The 17,359-nt window shown below is 39.8% G+C and overlaps 1 protein-coding gene across 1 annotated transcript; it reads right to left on the reverse strand.

Moving 5' to 3' along the window:
* Positions 1–251: 251 nt before the first annotated feature.
* Positions 252–17,348, reverse strand: mrrf (mitochondrial ribosome recycling factor). The gene is made up of 7 exons (XM_042395324.1): positions 17,260–17,348; positions 13,854–14,021; positions 13,565–13,717; positions 8,689–8,807; positions 3,703–3,794; positions 1,567–1,726; positions 252–1,151 (listed from the first exon to the last, which is right to left on the reverse strand). The coding sequence occupies exons 2-7, from the start codon at positions 14,017–14,019 to the stop codon at positions 1,074–1,076; spliced, it is 768 nt and encodes a 255-aa protein (XP_042251258.1). The 5' UTR covers positions 14,020–14,021; positions 17,260–17,348; the 3' UTR covers positions 252–1,073.
* Between the last annotated feature and the right edge of the window lie 11 nt (positions 17,349–17,359).

Consider the following 17,359-nt stretch of genomic DNA (forward strand, 5'->3'; position numbering starts at 1 on the left):
ACAACCACCCGCACAACAATCCCTGACTGTGTCTTTAAAAGTGCAGCTATTTAAAGACAAAGAGGGCCAAGTGCACAACATTTAAAGCCTCTTTTCCTAATGGACAATTGTGGTGCCAGCAGCCAGGACCTAAAGGTCCGTACACAGGAAAAGTCCATTATCACTCTAACTAATGGAGGAGGGAGCGACTTCAAAACCAAAAGTGGAGAAAAAAGAAAAGAAAACAAGCGAGAGAAAGATGACGCACATGGTACAAAGCAGTGTTTCTTTAATGGGGTCCATCAATAATGTTACTTTCCCAGCTTTATTGTGTTTAAAAGAGAGTAGCCATATTATCAATCCTAGACACGGGCAGAAATTAAAGACCTTTTTTTTTTTTTTTTTTTTTTTTTTTTTTAACTCAAGTGCATTTTTTAATCAATGCGAAACAAATGTTTGGCAACGCGCTAATGATATCTGCTCAGTCGGCTCCTGCGTCTCTGGAACAAACTCTCTCTCTCTCCCTTTCTCTCGCTCTTGCCACCAGGACGAACCCACAGCCAGTTTACATTCAGACGGGTGCGCTTGTTTTATATAAACAGACAGTCTTTGTGGCAAGGGGTTTGATTAGGAAGAGGCCCACAAATCCCATTAAAAGTCCATCCGTCCCCTGCTTGGTGTTTGTTTGAAGACAGGAAAAGTAACAAGGGAGGAGGGAGGTGACTGGCAGTCTGTCGTTGTTGTTGTTTCCGTGCCAATTTCTGTTTATGTACCGATGGTTAAACACAGATATCACCCAGCAGCGAAGAGCAGAGCTTTGCCAGTGATGTGGGCAGGCAACGAAGCCCAGTGTCTGCCAAGGGAACCCAAACAGGAACCAGACTCTGTCTTCTGTGTGAAGCTTTCAGACTGGTAGACTCATCATGAGAACAGGACTCAAAAACTACCCTCATTGTGATCCAGTCACTGTCCATTATCAACATGATCCAAATGACATGTAGCTGCTGTTGAGTGTGTCCATCTGTGTGTACAGCTGTAACGAAGTGATTAAGTATAAAAAATAAGACCTGTCCGTTTCTTTTAAATCGTCACAGTCAGCCTAACAGCTCCTTGGTCTTGGCTGCAAGCTGTTTGTCAATGTCCACTGCAAAGTTGTCGGCCATCTGCTGAATCTGCGAAGGCAGAGGAGAAGACGGAAAAGGATTTAGAATTCTTTTTTGGGCTCAATTTTCACTGTCGAGCATCTCTCTAGTAAAGGATGACAGTATATAGCTGCAACGTGACAGGATATGACTGAACTGATGGTGGACTCAGCTGAACGTCTCACTTTGGTGCTCTTTTTAAATTAAAAAAATATTGTGAAATACTACCACTGGAAACAAATTATTAGGAAATTGTTTTAATCATAGTTTCACATTAGAAAAAGCTGTACCCTTGGGCATGGTTTGAATGGCAGTAACAATAGTTTCAGATCTTTTTTTAATTTCAGTTTTGTGACTCATCCGCCGTCTCATCTCAACCGTCGTTCAGACCTCCCTTCCTCAGTCTGATCTCCCCGAATTTCCCTTTCCTCTTCCCTACACGTACCTGTTTTTCTACGAGTCGTATGGTGTCCTCAGAGTGTCCCTCCTTCGCCTTTTTGGCCTGTGTGACGGCGTTAGATCGCACTCTCCTCAGTGAGTCTTTAGCCTTGTTGCTCAACTGTTTGGCCATCTTGGCAAGGTTCTCTCTGTGTTCTCGCGTTACTCTGCAAGGAAGTAGGGGAGGAGATTAAAGAAAAGAGAGAAGACCAAGAAGTAAGACAGAAGACGGAAAAAAGAATCTCTGGAAGACAGGTAAATAGATTATACAAAGCAGCGGTACGCAGTCATCCGGACACCTTTTATGTCTCTGTATGCAGATTGAAGATATGTTGAATGACATTAGCTTAGCTTAGCTAAAAATCAGCCGATGGGATCAAGCAGCAACTCCTCTTAAAAGTAGGGCAATACACTTTGCACAATATTGTGCAAACAGGGATGTTAAGTGTTTGTAGTAGGCACGACTTCTAATCATTTTAATTCTGACTCGCAGATAACAACAATCACTTCTCAAGGTCTCAGACCAGAGCTGAAACATCCGTCAGCACGAGAACTTTGTATTCACTTTGCATTTGTTAATCACTCAGAAAATCCTACTTCCCATTTCACTCTCCTTCTTTGTCCTTAATTGGCTTTTTTTTTTTTTTTTTTTAGTTGTTTTTGCCTCTGGGACTATTTGCAAACAATCCAAGTGCTGAGTCTATTTACCGCAAACAATACGGCCTAATTACTGATTCCAGGGCCAATCAAGGAGCGCCTTCTCTTTGGAAATGCAAATGGAGGCTTGGAGCGTGCCGAGACTGATTGCAGGGGGAAAGCAGTCTGACTCTTGTGTCCCGCCTCTGCCAGACTAACACCTGCTGCTCCATCCGCACACACACATGCATGAACATACATGCGCATAAACACAGGCCGGCATTCATACATGCAGACTTACTTGCACATGTGTGTATGAGTAAAACCATAATGTATATATATACACACACACACACACACAGAGTGGTTTAGTGAGTGAGTGATGGATAGTTCTGTGAGGTTGTTTGACTTGGCAGAAAGAGCGAGAGAGAAAGCGGTGTAGTCAGAATAGGGAGAGAGAGAGACTGACCCTACGCTCAGATCAACACACACGCAGGGTCTCATACATCTACAAGCAAATAAGTCAATAAATCTGTCAGTTACAGCTAAGAGCGAGAGACTGAGGGATGTATTAACGAGTGACAAGCAAAACCACAGCTCCAACTAATGATTATTTTCATTATCAATTAATTTGTCGATTATTTTCTTAAATCGTAGATTAGTTATTTGGTCTATAAAATGTCAGAAAATGGTAAAATAAAATATGTCAATCAGTGTTTCCTCAAAGTCCAAGATGCAACTTAAAACGTCTTGGTTTGTCCCGTCCAACATTCAACAACCCAAAAACATTCAAGAAACCAGAAAATTATTATTTAAGAAGCTGGAACCAGAGGATTTTGAATAATCTGTCTGGGTATGTTTGTGTGTGTGGTAAGGCAGGATGAATTATTTTTATGAATCTGTGTCTCTCTTTTTTTTTTTTTGTACATATGTATTTAAATATGTATAAATGATTTGTTTTATTATGTGTTGTGTGTAAAGAGCATTGAGATTACTTTGTATGAAATGTGCTATACAAATAAATTTGACTTGACTTAGTTAAATAATCAATTATCAAAATAGTGGGCCATTAATTTTCTGTTGATCTACTTATCAATTAAATCGACTAATTGTTGCAACTCTAGGTGAGACTTGTACAATGACAATGTCCATTCATTGATTCACTGATCAATTACTGTCAAAGATAATGTCTAATTCCTGTTACAACAGTCGACAGTGATACCTTAACTTTGTCTTATTTTGAAAAAGAAGAAGTAGAAAACTTGATTATATCAAGATTAAAATTAGTTAATTTTGTTAATTGAATAATTGATTTAACGGGTCAACCAACTGTTTCAGGACTAGTAAAAATTAAAATGATATGTTAAATAGAAGCCTGGAGGATCACAGGGATGACAAAAGAAGACTAAAAGTGAAAATGCTTAAAGCAGGAAAGTGTTTCTGCCCTCGGGGCTATGAGTGTGAGTGTGTGTGTGTGTGTGTGTGTGTGTCAGAGAAAGAGACTCACTTGGGAATGGGCACCTTGATGATCGTCCCGTCCACCTCTGGGTTTAAGTTCATGCTACTCTCTTTCAGAGCACGGGTGGCAGCCGCTGTAGCCTGAGGGCGCACACACACACACACACACACACACACACACACACACACACACATGAATGTGTGCTTTGCCTCGAGCAGCAGATTGAATGGAAAAGCAGTGGTACAACTACAGGTAGTGGCCTAGCTCCAGCTGGCAATCATTAAGGTGTTGTGTGTGTATGTGTGAGTGTGTCTAAATGTGTGTGTGTGTGTGTCTGGGGAAGCCCGTGCAGGGTGGAAGTGCCTTGGGCCACTGTCAGCACTCAGCCCTGTGGGACAGGACTGAGAGGTTGCAGGGCAGGGTGCTGACCTCCAGTGACCTCACAGGAGAGTCTGCTTGTGTATGATACATGGATACACACACACAAACACACACATACACCGGTGCACACATATGAGCTTTTGAGTTTGTATGTGTTAAATCTTTTTTGCTTCTTTATTGAAGACACTGACCTCATTTACATATACATCAGTGACAGTATCAAGGCAAAACTTCACGTATGACTGGATCCATGTGAACACCGAGCTCTGTTTATCTGAAGGTGATTTGCCTTTTTTATTTTGTTGGAATTAACAGTGACCAGTTACTGTACATATACACCTTGCTCGGTCTATCGAGCATGTGGTCAGTTGACAGAAGGAAACGACTTCTAACCACTTTGTTTATTTTTTATCAAATGAGAAGCAATTAAGTCTGTATTTTGCAAAAATCAACATATCCTTAAATCATCCTCTGTAATGATACATGATTAACTGATATTTTTAAGTAATAAAACAATCAATTGCTACAGTTCTGTTTGGGTGATCAATACATACTTCAGTGATGCCAAAAGTCAAAATATATATGTTCTGTCAAGACCAGCTTCATGTCTGTGAGAATGGACATTAGATTAAAATGATCATCAGAAGCCATTTCTACATTTGGTCAGAGATACTTTTGTCTACATTGAGCACAAGTGACAATGTAGGTTTCTGATCTACATACAGCGAGACAGTTGGGTTAGTTATGGATTTGAAAAAAAACAAACTGCTGCCTATTGTAAATTTTTCTGTCAAAATCACTTGAAACGGAAACATCTGCAGAAATTTTCCTTCTTCTCAGCTGTTTGCCAAAATGGCTTATTGAAAAAGTTTTTTAAAAAATGAAACCAACATTTCCCCCCCAAACACCATCTGTGATCTTTGTAGGCTACGGGACGAAGACGATCAGAGGGAAATGGAAAAGAAGAACGCTGTGTGTTTTGTGAAGTGAACCGGTGCCGATGTGGATGCCGGCTAGAGAGGCAGCTGGTGCTGTAAAAGCTAAAAAGGATATCTCTAAACAACACAGGATCAAACAAAGATGTTGTTAAGAGCTTCTGAGAAGTTAATTGATCTAGTGGCTTCTTAGGAATTGCATTTAAAAGTTTATTTTCATTTGTTTGGCAGGCAGGCAGAAAAAGACGCTTACATGTGACTCAATTGTAAATATTAAAACAACATTCACATATGTGAAACATGAAGACATTATCCACCATATACACAACACAATCCTTCGGTCCAGCAAACACTACATTAGAACCAGAGAGCTACAGTTAAACAGTGCATACAGACGAGGGGGAGAAAGCCAAATCCTTTGAACCGCTGAAAACAAAGTCACACTCCTCGAAACAATTCTGCAACCGCATGACAATTCCCTTAACTGAGCTTTACAAAGGGTGCAAACGCGCAATGCGAGGAAAAAGAGCATATCATTTCCTTTTCTTTCTTTTTTTTTATCCCTTTCTACCCTACTCCCCTTTCTCGACAGCTACTTCTGGCCTTTCCCACTGGGGGAAAAGAAATGGCAGCGAGATTAAAGGAATTTATTTGTGTGCATTAAATTAATTCATGAGGTCTCGTTTCTTTTTGTTAAAATCATCCGGAGCGCAGGCCTCTGGTTGCTCTCTTTGAGTGCGGGGTGATAGATTCAGCCCATACCTATGTTTGATTGTTCTCAGCATCAAATTCATCACCGCTTCCCCTCTCTGACCGCTCCGGTGGTTACGGAAAACCGAGCACTTTTTTTTTTTTTTTTTTTTTTTTTCTTTCTGGAGAGGCCCGGCCAGGTTCTGGATAATATGTTGGAGAGGGAGAAAAATTACGCTGAAGTTTCACATCAAACGCAAAGTTCAAAGCGGCGAGGCGAGCGGAGAGGAATGTGTGCGTGTTTAAAAAGGGAGTCCTGAAGAAAACACTTTATGAACAAAGTGGTGGGATGCTTAAAAATGCACACACGCACGCACACACACACACACATATATCAAAATTGCCTCCTGATCTAAGCATGCTGGTAGTTGTTGTTCCACTGTGCCTTCCCAGGCTGCTGTCAATGAATGAATGGAAAACAATTGAAGGGCCTCTGGAGTGCCTGGTAATGGATAGGCATCATTATAAGCCTATTAGCTCTGGGTACTGAGGACTCACCTCTGCGTGGAACATGGGTAACGTAGGGGCACGACAGGGTAGCATGCGTGTGTGTATGTGTGTGTGTGTAAGTGTGTCTGTTGGCGTGTGTGTGGTCTGTGGTCAGAGTTTCTGGGAAAGAGCTACAAGAATGGATTTGAAGAATGGATTTCCTGATCTGAGATGCTGATAAACACTTAGATTTGCATGTCTTTTTGTGATATCTGTACAAAGGAGAACAAAATGTGAAACCGCAGCTTTCAAGTCTCACAAAAGGTGAAACAGAAAGTGGAGGAACATTGTTACAAAAGCATTTTTTTTGTTGTTGTTGTAGTAACGGACAGGTGAAGAACAAAACCATACTTATAAAAACTGCTTAACATCTTGGATAGACTGAATTCATGTACACAGGTCTCTAAACACAGGAACAGGTAGATTTAGATTATCCTCCTGGTCTTAATCTGTCTTTATTGCTTCTTCCACCTCTTTTATTGTATCTAAAGGTGCCTTTAAGCGTCTCATTGTGTAAGATGTCTATGATAAAATCTTGGTTGTAATCTGTATCAGACTGTAAGATAAGAATATGACGTGTGTCAGATTGTGTGTGCTGAACTGTAGCACTACGATGTAAATAGAAAAAAGTGTATGCAAGCAGAGACACGTCATCAGCTCGCTTCATCCATCTATGCCGCTCTTGTTTTGAAAATGCAGCAAAGTCACACAAACTTCTTTTTCTTTTACTTCCATCATTTTGGCCTTTGTATGCCATGAACGTATTGTACGCACTGTACTTATGAAGCATCATGCCGGCCAGTGTGCTCTGTGTCGTTTCATGTTGTATTCTGATTGGCTTGTTTGTAGAAGTGGTTCATCATTGTGAGAATTTAGAAATTTGCTTCAGGCTGTCTTTGGTCACCAAAGCTCCAGATCCATCGTCATGCACGTGTCTCACAGTGTGATCTAGGACCACCAGTTGGAGTGACAACCAAAGAGTTTACCACGTCAACTTTCGTCTCAGTCCCAAAATCACAGAGCATAAAGGAGCTTTAACTTATATTTTTCTCCTCATAGCCCTTAAAGTTTATTCTTCTGTATTTTTATTCTTATACCTTTCTGTATGCATCTGTTTTGACACTCTAAATTACTCATCATTGAGTATATTGAGTATTATTATACTATGAGTCACACAATGTATATATCAACATCACCTCCACAGTGGTATCGTTCATGATTCCCATACCTCTGACCTCGGTTAAACTCCAGGACTGCACCTGTGTTCCCTTATCTTAGATTTTCATAACAAATGTATGCATGTATGTAGAGATCATAAGTTTACCTTGCAAGGCAGCTGGATTCGTGAGATCACGACATCATGAGATCACGCGAGAATCCATCTTGTCAGCCTTCAAGTCATGGGCTTGTGTCCGAACCACTGGTGGTTTGGACCAATCAGCGTCCTCTGAGGATTCTCGCATGATCTCGTGATCTCGCGAATCCAGCTCCCTAGCAAGGTAAGACGTCTGATAGATCTGATAGACAGATGCTTCATCCATTCACCTGCCAAGTATTTTTTGAAAGTGCCTGCCCTTTTCCAAACAGTTTTCAAGGACAACTTCTCAGATGGTTCTGTGTAACAAACCATCTTGCACATCAGGTAAATCACTATCCTCTGCATCTAAAGTCATTAAAAGTTTATTTATTGGGTGGGATTCATCATCTCAACTGTGTGTTAATGTGCATTAATTTTGCATCTTCTTTTTTCTCATTTGCACAAATAATCAAGAACTTGACTCGAATTGCATCTCATGAGAAGCCGGCAGAGCTATGGCTAACGACAACCGAGAGAACTCAAGTCATGACTGTCTGCGGATATATGATTGCATAATGTCGTGGTAAATGCTAAAAAAGCTCATTTAGATTTTCCAGACCACTAGAAAGTCTGGCCACTAAAACTCTTGCCTTGCCCCCATGGACAAAATATCTTTCTGGAGCTCTGATTAGTACAGTGTTGCATCATCTAAGAAGGGAAAAGAGGGAGAGAAAAGGAGTGAAAAAAAAAAGAAAAATAATCCATTCCTTCCTAACCTGGGGGTAAAATGAGGTCATTTCCTATTCTGTGACAACTCACACGCAGACATAACCGCATATCAGCGCGCACACACACATGCACACATACACTTTAGGTTTTTGTTGCTATCTTTCACCCCAGAACAAAGGGCTCCCCGAGTGATCAATCAATTAGCATCTGAGACACAGTTGGAGAGAGAGACGCAGGTCAGGTTTCATTTACACAGAGTTGTTGGATTCGAGTTCTGGTCTGGCTCAGGACCGTCCATCTGTCTGAGCTTTGGATTATTTTTATAAAGCTTAGTTACTGTGTGCTTGTCCATATGAGACAAACAAATACTGGTAGGAGGAATCTGTGTGTGTGTGTGTGTATGTGTGTGTGTGTGTGTGTGTGTGTGTGTGTGTGTGTGTGTGATCGTCTTACCTCAGGGAAGCTGCTCATGTTGACCATAATGAACTGAGATGATTTCATGGAGACCTGGCCCAGCTGGTTGAGAGGGAACTTCCCATCTTGAGTTGTCACCACAATGTGATCCAGGGCTCCTAAACAAATGCAGATAAACGTAATTATTTATTTACTTTATTTATTTAGCTACACAGACAATTTAAGGCATCATTTTACTCTTGCCACGTGCAATGAAATCACCCTGATTTTGTTTTGTTGCCCCGGGATGGATGTGTAAATATAAAAAGCCTGGTAATCACAAATACATCAGTAAACTGCAGAAATAAATGTTTTACAGGCTGCATTTTATGTATGCTTGACTATATTTTCATCTTAAGTTTAATAGTGTTTTTACATATTATTGAAAATAGATATATCTTTGACAATAAAGTTTATTGTTGAGCTGTAAAATATCTTGACTCAAACATATCTCATATATATATCTCAACATATATATATCTCATATATATATATATCTCAACACAAAATACTGTATGTACATATGAAAAAAGAATACTAACAGATAGATTAATGTATGATTTTTTAAAAAAAAGTATGAAGATCAGGCACAAATATCAAGTATTGCTGAGGCTCTAGTATATTTGGTTTGATGACACTGTTTCCGTGACTGCTTCACATAAATGAAAACACATAGTCAATCATTCAGTCAGACCTACAGATTAACAAATAAATAGACGACAGACGAATGTGCAGCAGAAGCCACAAATTGCATGAGTAAGTAAAAAAAATAAAAAATGAAGAGACCACTGTCAGGCTGTTCAAGAGTTTCCATGATCTACTCCTCACTGTCAATAGCGAGAGAAGCGAAGGTAAGTTTGCCAACATGACTTGACTTCTATCCCTCCCTCCCTCTCTTCGTCTTTTCTGTCTTTTCCTCCCGCTCTCTCATTCTCTCCTCCATCTGGCTAACCTCAGACGCAGTTGTTTCCTTCTTCTCCACCTCTGCCTAACATCACTCCCTCCCTGCGTACCCGTCGGGGGCTGTGGTGGCGGTGGTGTGGTGTGTGTATTTGTGTGTGGAAAAGGGGGGTGAAGGGGAGGTGAGCCAACGGTGTAATTTTCTCTATGCGATCAATTTATCATTTGATTTCAAGGGCAAAAAGACAAAAAAAAAAAAAAATGGATGTACCGGTTAGAGATTAGATGCAGAAGAAGAAATTAAAAATAAAAGGTTGGTATGATGTGATGAGATGGATACCTTTTATTTAAAGGCCGCGCCCTGACTGAATCACTGACATACTGTCTACCTGCCTGCCAATTATTCTGTCTCCTTCTTTGACTTCAAACATCCATTTGTGCTCAACTCTGAACCTGCCCGCCTCTCTGTGTGTATGCAGGCTGTTCATGTCCATATCTGTGACCTTCTGCCTGTCTGTCTTGGTTACCTGTGCCTTGACAATGTGCACCTACACATCTGTTAGTACTTCAGGAGGGCAGACAGACAGTCATTTCTTTAACTACAAAGATGGAGGGTGAGGAGGGAGTACGAGGGTTGAGAGACGGGCAGAGAGCAAATATCAGAAATTGGGCAAATTTTTTCTTTACCAAAATATTACAAATGATGTAATATGATGATTACATATTACATTTGATGTTGCTGTTGAATATGATTTGTTTTTGAGGTTTAGTAACAAACAAATGATGATTGATGATTGGTCATTCACATTCACTAGATTGAGTTTGAAGTGGCTATAATTAATGTTTTTATCATAACAATGTATCAAATGATGAAACTACAGAAAATTATCACCCGACTCTGCAGCTCAAATCGGCTTTCCGGAGCCTTATAGCGAGTTTCAGCTCATTGTTTAGCTGTCTGACTGCAACTTTACTGTTTTGGCTTGCTCTCAGCTGTTTTCAGAGAAAAAGCTCTAAGAGCCCATTGTACACTACCTGCTCAGTACCAAACAGCAGACACGGGCAGCTAATAGCTGGTGAACATAGTGGAACATTTAGCAGCTAAAGAGCCAGATATTTCCTTCTGGTGTTGATAGAGAGCAAAAACAGAGCTAAAGGAGAGGGAATATTGGACTTACATTCACCAGGTGGACAGAAACACGACTCCAAATGAACAACAATGTTACTCTGTAACTGCTGGATATGTAACAAGTGCAATATATCAACTTAAAAAGTGACGAGATGTCAGTGTTGTGTTGACAAATTGTTTCCGCTGCCCTCAAGTGGCCAAAAAATTAGTTAATGCAGGTTTAATGATCCACACTGTCAATTTTACTTTGGTCCTTTAACATTTTTTTCTGTTTTGAGTTTTTGTACGGATTAAACAATCAACATATTTTGTTACCTTTGGATAGAGCCAAGCTAGCTGTTTCCCTGTTTTTATCTTTATGCTAAGCTAAGCTAAGCTAATCGCCTGCTGGCTGTAGCTTCATATTTAACAAACAGACATTAGAGAGGTATCAATATTCTCTCTTTTAACTCTCGCCAGAAATCACATAAGCGTACTTCCAAAGAAGTCGAACTATTCCTTTAAGCTCCAATAGATCATATCTTCAACTTGGAAGACCTCTTGGAAGCTGTTTTGAGGTATTGAAAAGGTATTTTTCCTGTACTGTTGTTGTTCAGTGTCACCATGTTCAAAGTTTCCATGGAAACAGAGCTAGATTTAGGACCAGATTACGCATCTGTGACTATTAACCATAATATAGTGATCACAGCATTGATCCCTTCTCCCTGCATCTGTCTATGACTGTCTGCTATACGTTTGCCAAACACAAACAAACACGTGTGCACACACGCAGTATGCATTCATGACAACACACAACAGTACACACACACACACCATATCCACGCAGACACACACACACACACACACACTCATAAGCTTAATAAGAGCCAGATGAGAGGTTTATGGTACAAACACACACACACACACTCATACGAGACACACACATTCGGACAACTGACGTCATTTCATTCCACCATCTCATCTCTGCTGTCAGCTCTAAGTCCTGCTGCCTCCCTGGATTACTGTGCAGCTGGACAGAAGAGAGGGGGGATGGACGGACTGGAGGAAAGCAGTGAGGGATAGACAGATGGAGGGAGAAGGCAGGGAGGATGACAGAGTGGAGCGAAGGAGGCAAGAATGACAAGAGGGAGGACTGAAGAGATGGAAGGAGTGAAGTTGGGAAGTTTGGCCCCGTGAACAAATATTTCCCTGTAGGTCAATAAGAAATGTAATTTTAAATGTTGTTTGAACAAAAGCCAAAACACAAAGCTGAGCATTGTTGGAAAAAAGAAACAAAAGAAAAGGGGAAGAAATGGAAAGATAAAGGGAGGAACTAATGACAGAAAATGGGCAAGAAATTGTTAAATGATGAAAGGAGAAAGAAAAAAAACATGAACAATGGGATAATAATAATAATAATTAAATGAAGAGAAGTGAAACTGTTGGAGGAAATCTACAACAAAAGATATTGAGGGGTTAACCAGAAAAATCACAACTACGTGTGCTTCTGTTGTGTAACCGTCTTTGCGTCTTGTGTGAAAGTAAAGATGCAACGCAGAGGATGCAAATCAAAACGATAGTCTGAGGAGGAAGAGGAACAGAAACTCAGACACTTTCAGTCTGAAGTCCGTCTCCTCCAGTGGGACCTTCCATTATCCACCCCACCTCTGACTATCCCCCACCCCCAAGCCCAGCTCCCATTTGTTAGAACCCAGAGGCGAAGGGGGTCATGACCTGGATGTAGTTGGGGAAACAGAGGTCAAACTGGGGTCAAGGTAAGGTCACATAGGGCTCTCCTCACTCTAAGCCCTTGGGCATATTATCAGGTAGATGAAAAAATAGAGCTTACTTTTACCCCAAAGTAAAAATGTGCCTGTGCTTTTAAGAAAGAAAAGAGTGGAAAAAGAAAAGGACTTACGTGTAAACTGAACTTTTGGAGAACAAACAAACAAACATACAAGATTCATATGTGTGTTTGGTATCTGTATTTCAAATTCAAAGTAGAAATCAACTAGTAGGGTGGCCCTATATGTAAAAAAAACTCACCACTTATATGACTATATGATTCATACATACAATATCATGTTGCCAATACCAACCTTATTGAAAGTTTAAAAGTATTTTGAGGTATCTCATGGATAATCTGTGAACTCATGGATTCCTGCAGTCTAGCCAGAATGAGGAAAAGTTAACACTGGGCAGCGAAGAATAGAAGTGAATAAACATTTGATCATTGTGGTGGGACTGCAGCCATCCATGAGATCACACACATACCTTTGCAAATGGAACCTGGTGCTGGACAGTGGATAAAATAATGCTTTTGATTTTTAAGGCAAGTTGTGAGGGCTGAGGTCAAAATGGAGACACTACTGAGAATTACACTGGAAAAAGAGGTGAATTACTAAGCTCTAACTGTCTGCAGAATACTTCCACATAAACAACGTGTATCTGTACACGGTGTGATGTTCAATTTACTGCATTTGTTCTATTGTTCTTGCATGTTTTTCCTCATCAACCCTCTGGTAACAATAGTAGGAAATAACAAGCTGAGCAACTAAATTAAACACTTAGATTTGTGACAATACTGTCATTGCTCATTGTTGCATCAAAACAATATCTGTTCAGTTCAGTTCAATATCAGTTATTTATGTTATATTGTATCTGTTCCAGTTTGTTTTCATTACAAATATGAGTAAAGTGACTTCAATATTAAACTTGAGAGTCAGTGTATTCATTATTTTTTGGGGGGGGTTTTCTACATGAGACTGTAAAGTTTGAGAAACAAAAACAGAGTGATGTTAGGAGACACAAGCAGAGAGAAAACATAAGAGGGGAGTGAAAATAAAGAAACCGAGATAAGACGAATACCTGGCGAGGTTCGAATGCTGAGGTTGCGTGTGAAGTCGTCTTTGAGCGCACTGACAACGGCTGTCATGTCCTCCTTCACTTCATCCAGACTTATGATGTCTTCAACCAAAGCCGAGTTAATATTCATCTTCGCTGACTGGCCCTTTGCCTTGGCTTAAAAGATGAAGAGAAGGAAAGAAGGACTGAAGGAAGAGTGGAGACTCATATCTAAGACGAATAATATCAGATCCAGTAACCAAACAGATGTTGCTCACATGTGATCGCCAGTCTTTGCGATCTCCTCACTTACCTTTTGCCTTCTTGGTGGCATAGAGCCGGGCGCAGGCAGTAGGGTAGCTGGTGGTGTCGGGGAGCAAGATAGGGAGCCTGGTGGCAGCCACGAGGGGACACCTGACCTGCCGCACCAGAGACTGACACAGCAGAGGACGCAGCAGGCTCAGATGATTCATAGCCATGACTGAGTGAGAGAATAAATACAAAATGCTGTTAGAGAGGAACACAATGTTGTTGAGTTTGGAGTAATATCATTTAAATAAGTTTGGTAAAATCATAAACCAGTTGAGATGTTGCTGTTAATATATATCAAAATGAGGTAATAGCTCCTATCAGCCAGTAGGAGGTAGGCCTACATCTTGTATTGACGTATTACAGTTTCTTCTCTTTTTCTCTTGTCAGCTATCAGAGATGATTAAAAGAAATAACCAAATCAGTCAGTGCTATCTTTTCTTTTTCAATGGCAGCCATATCTCTTCAAAGTCTAGAAGGAGTATTTTTTACCTGTAGAGGCTTTTTCTGTAATTTTTTGAACATATAAATATAACAGGTATATTTAAATCCATTACTCAAGAGATAGATTTATGGATGAAAAATCTGTATTTCTTGTGTTTGTCAACTAGTCAAAATTAGAAAAATATAGGCCTGTTTTACTGCCTTTCACAAACTTTAAAGATTAAAAAACCTTTAACAAAGGGGTGGGTGTTATGGATGAAATAGTCTCTCACAGTAGTTGCAATTTTCCAATATCTCTATGTATCATGATATAATATACTACTTGATTGATAAAAAAAATTGTTATAGAACAATTTTGCAATGTTTGACTAATCAATTAATCAACTAATTGTTTCAGAACTATTGGTTTTAATTTACATACTTAAAGACAGCTTCCAGATATGTGTTTTGAATTTTGGTGGTGAGGCGACCCTTTTGATTCTGCAACAACAATTATTTTTTTGTTATTGATTAATCTGCTGATTATTTTTCCCAATTTAATTGATGTCATAAAATGTATGAAATATGCCTGCCACAATTTCCAGCAGTGAGGTCTTCAAATGACATGTTTGTTTCAACAAACCCTCCAACATCTAGAGATATTCAGTTTACTATCACGTTAGACAAAGAGAAGCCGTAAATCTTCTCAATTGAGAAGCTGAAACTGGGGAATGTTTGCCATTTTTGCTTTAAAAATATCTTAAATGATTAATAGATGGATTAAAATAGTGTTAGATACTACTGTGGATTGGTTTTCTGTAAATTGACTAATTGTTTCATCTCTTGTATTGCAGACTGCCTCCTCTTACATACACACAAATCTATAGGCTAAAAGTAACTCTGAACTCAACCCACGCACAGTTGTTTGGGCATTCCTGAGGGGGAAACTCCCATTCAAAAAACACACAACAATATAAGACCAGCCCCTGCTTTTCTATGGACTAACCACCTCCCACCTCGCAGACTAGCCCTCAACTGTACACGGTGTCGCTGAACCTCGGCGTACACACAAGCACAGACAAACTCTTGAGACAGAAAAGCCCACAGACACAAACACACACGAAAGCCTGTCTTTCACAGTCAGTGGCTGTGAACAGCTCGCAGTGTACTGCAGCCTGACTGACATCATCTTTTGTCTGGTGAGTATTTAGAACCGTTGGCGTACAGGCTGTGAGGAGAAACATACCATACTGCTGCCTTAAAAACACGTTGGCCACAAATGAGAAGGGCTTTCCCGATACGTTGCACTACCGAGGTCATTTTATTATGAGAAATAAAGAAGAATAAAAATAGAGGAAAATTAGGAATTCTTTTCAGCTGGAAGCTCAACAAAACGTAAAAGAAAATCCACTGGCTGTTTCTCGACTCATCCAAAAGGTTTATTCAACTCTTTGATAAAATGTCAATTTATGCTGAGATGAATTTTTTTCATGTATACTGGAGTCATTAAAGTTGTTTTTGACTTGATTTTATTTCCTTCTTGCCAGAAAATAAGAAATTTATTCTACTATTTCATAAAATGTTGTTTTTTTAAATGTAAAATATGGACAAAAATGCAGCTTAAATTTAAAAGCAAAGACTTCTCTCCCCCGTCTCTAATCCACCTCTGACTCCAGATTAACCAAAATCCAAATATATTCCAATGGCAATATTTAGGCTAGACTGTGGACCCACCACCTCCAATTCAAACCCATAACAGGCATCCAGGGCTGGCAGGTTTCCTGACAAGCAGATATGATACAGTGCAGCATGGCAGAGCAGATAGGCTCAGATGTGGGATGGTGACGGATCTCTTTAGAGGGGAAGTCAAGCAGAAAAGGTGAAGCACAGGTGTTCAGTGGGATACTGTAGCCTCATATCCTGTCGATTTCACACACACACACACACACACACATACACACAGCAGCAGCTGCAGACACACCTCTCTCCTTCTTCCAGCAGCAGAAGCCAGCTGGCAAACCCGTATGGTCTCGCCTCTGTCTGTACACTTTACAGTTTGAGCAGAAAATAACACAGCAGTGTATCTGATAATGCTCTGCCTGGCTTTCCCTCAGTGCTGCCTCATCTAACCCCTGCAACTAATGATCATTTTATTGATTAACCTCTTCATTATTACTTTTTTGTGGAACTGATTAATTGATTATTCTATAAAATATCATAAAATGGTAAAGACATCTTCAAAATGCTTTTTTTGTCCAACCAACATCCCAGAACTTCATGATATTCATATTACAATGCTATAAAACTGATAAAACAATAAAATACTCACATTTTAGAAGCTTGAACCAGCAAATATTTGACATCTTGTGCTTCATGTGTGACTTAAGCAATTGATTGATTATCACAATTGTTGGTTTGTGTTGATCAACAAGACTAATTGTCTCAGTAGTAGTTCACATTGTAGGCTACACACTTTACTATTTAAGTAATTCAATCACTACATTATAGTGTCCTGTGGTTATCTGGCTTCATTGACTGGATCTTAGTGTATCTTTCATGTGCCTGATTTCTCCCAGAAAATATCCCTGAAAATGAATTATTATGCTGTCCAATGTAATGAACATCAGTTATGCATGTTATAGATATTTCTATATATGTCTATATCAGAAAGACTTTGGTTTATCATGATTTTTTTGTTATCCAGTCCTCCAAATAGCAGGTTCGATGCTAGATTATTTAAAACATACTAGAGTAAGAGGCAATACTATATTATTATTATTAACACCAATGGATATATATTTGACATGACTGACTAGTCTAAACACGTTATGTAAGTGAAGCGACGTGAAGGTCGGTGTCTTCTGCACGTACTACAGGCAAAAACGGCCATAAAACGCAACTACGTAGCTGCTAAACATAGTACTACCGTTAATATCAGCCAAAACACATCCTTCCACTTTAAATGACCCCCAAAACAGCATACTTACTTAGTCTCAAGCTCAAATGCTTCACAGGAGCATGTCAGCAAAGGGAGAAACATATAGGAAAAAGCCGCATTTGACATCTACGTAGTCATCATCATGCGTC

The sequence above is a fragment of the Thunnus maccoyii genome, chromosome 19 (genome assembly GCF_910596095.1).
Source record: "Thunnus maccoyii chromosome 19, fThuMac1.1, whole genome shotgun sequence".
Taxonomy (NCBI): Eukaryota; Metazoa; Chordata; class Actinopteri; order Scombriformes; family Scombridae; genus Thunnus; species Thunnus maccoyii.

What these genes read in the sequence shown, in the direction of transcription:
- mrrf (XM_042395324.1), bottom strand. Translation starts at nt 14,019, where the DNA reads ATGGCTATGAATCATCTGAGCCTGCTGCGTCCTCTGCTGTGTCAGTCT. An exon ending in ATCAAGGTGCCCATTCCCAA is followed by an intron (nt 1,727 to 3,702) that starts GTGAGTCTCTTT and finishes ACTTCCTTGCAG; the next exon opens with AGTAACGCGAGAACACAGAG. An exon ending in TACGACTCGTAGAAAAACAG is followed by an intron (nt 1,152 to 1,566) that starts GTACGTGTAGGG and finishes CTGCCTTCGCAG; the next exon opens with ATTCAGCAGATGGCCGACAA.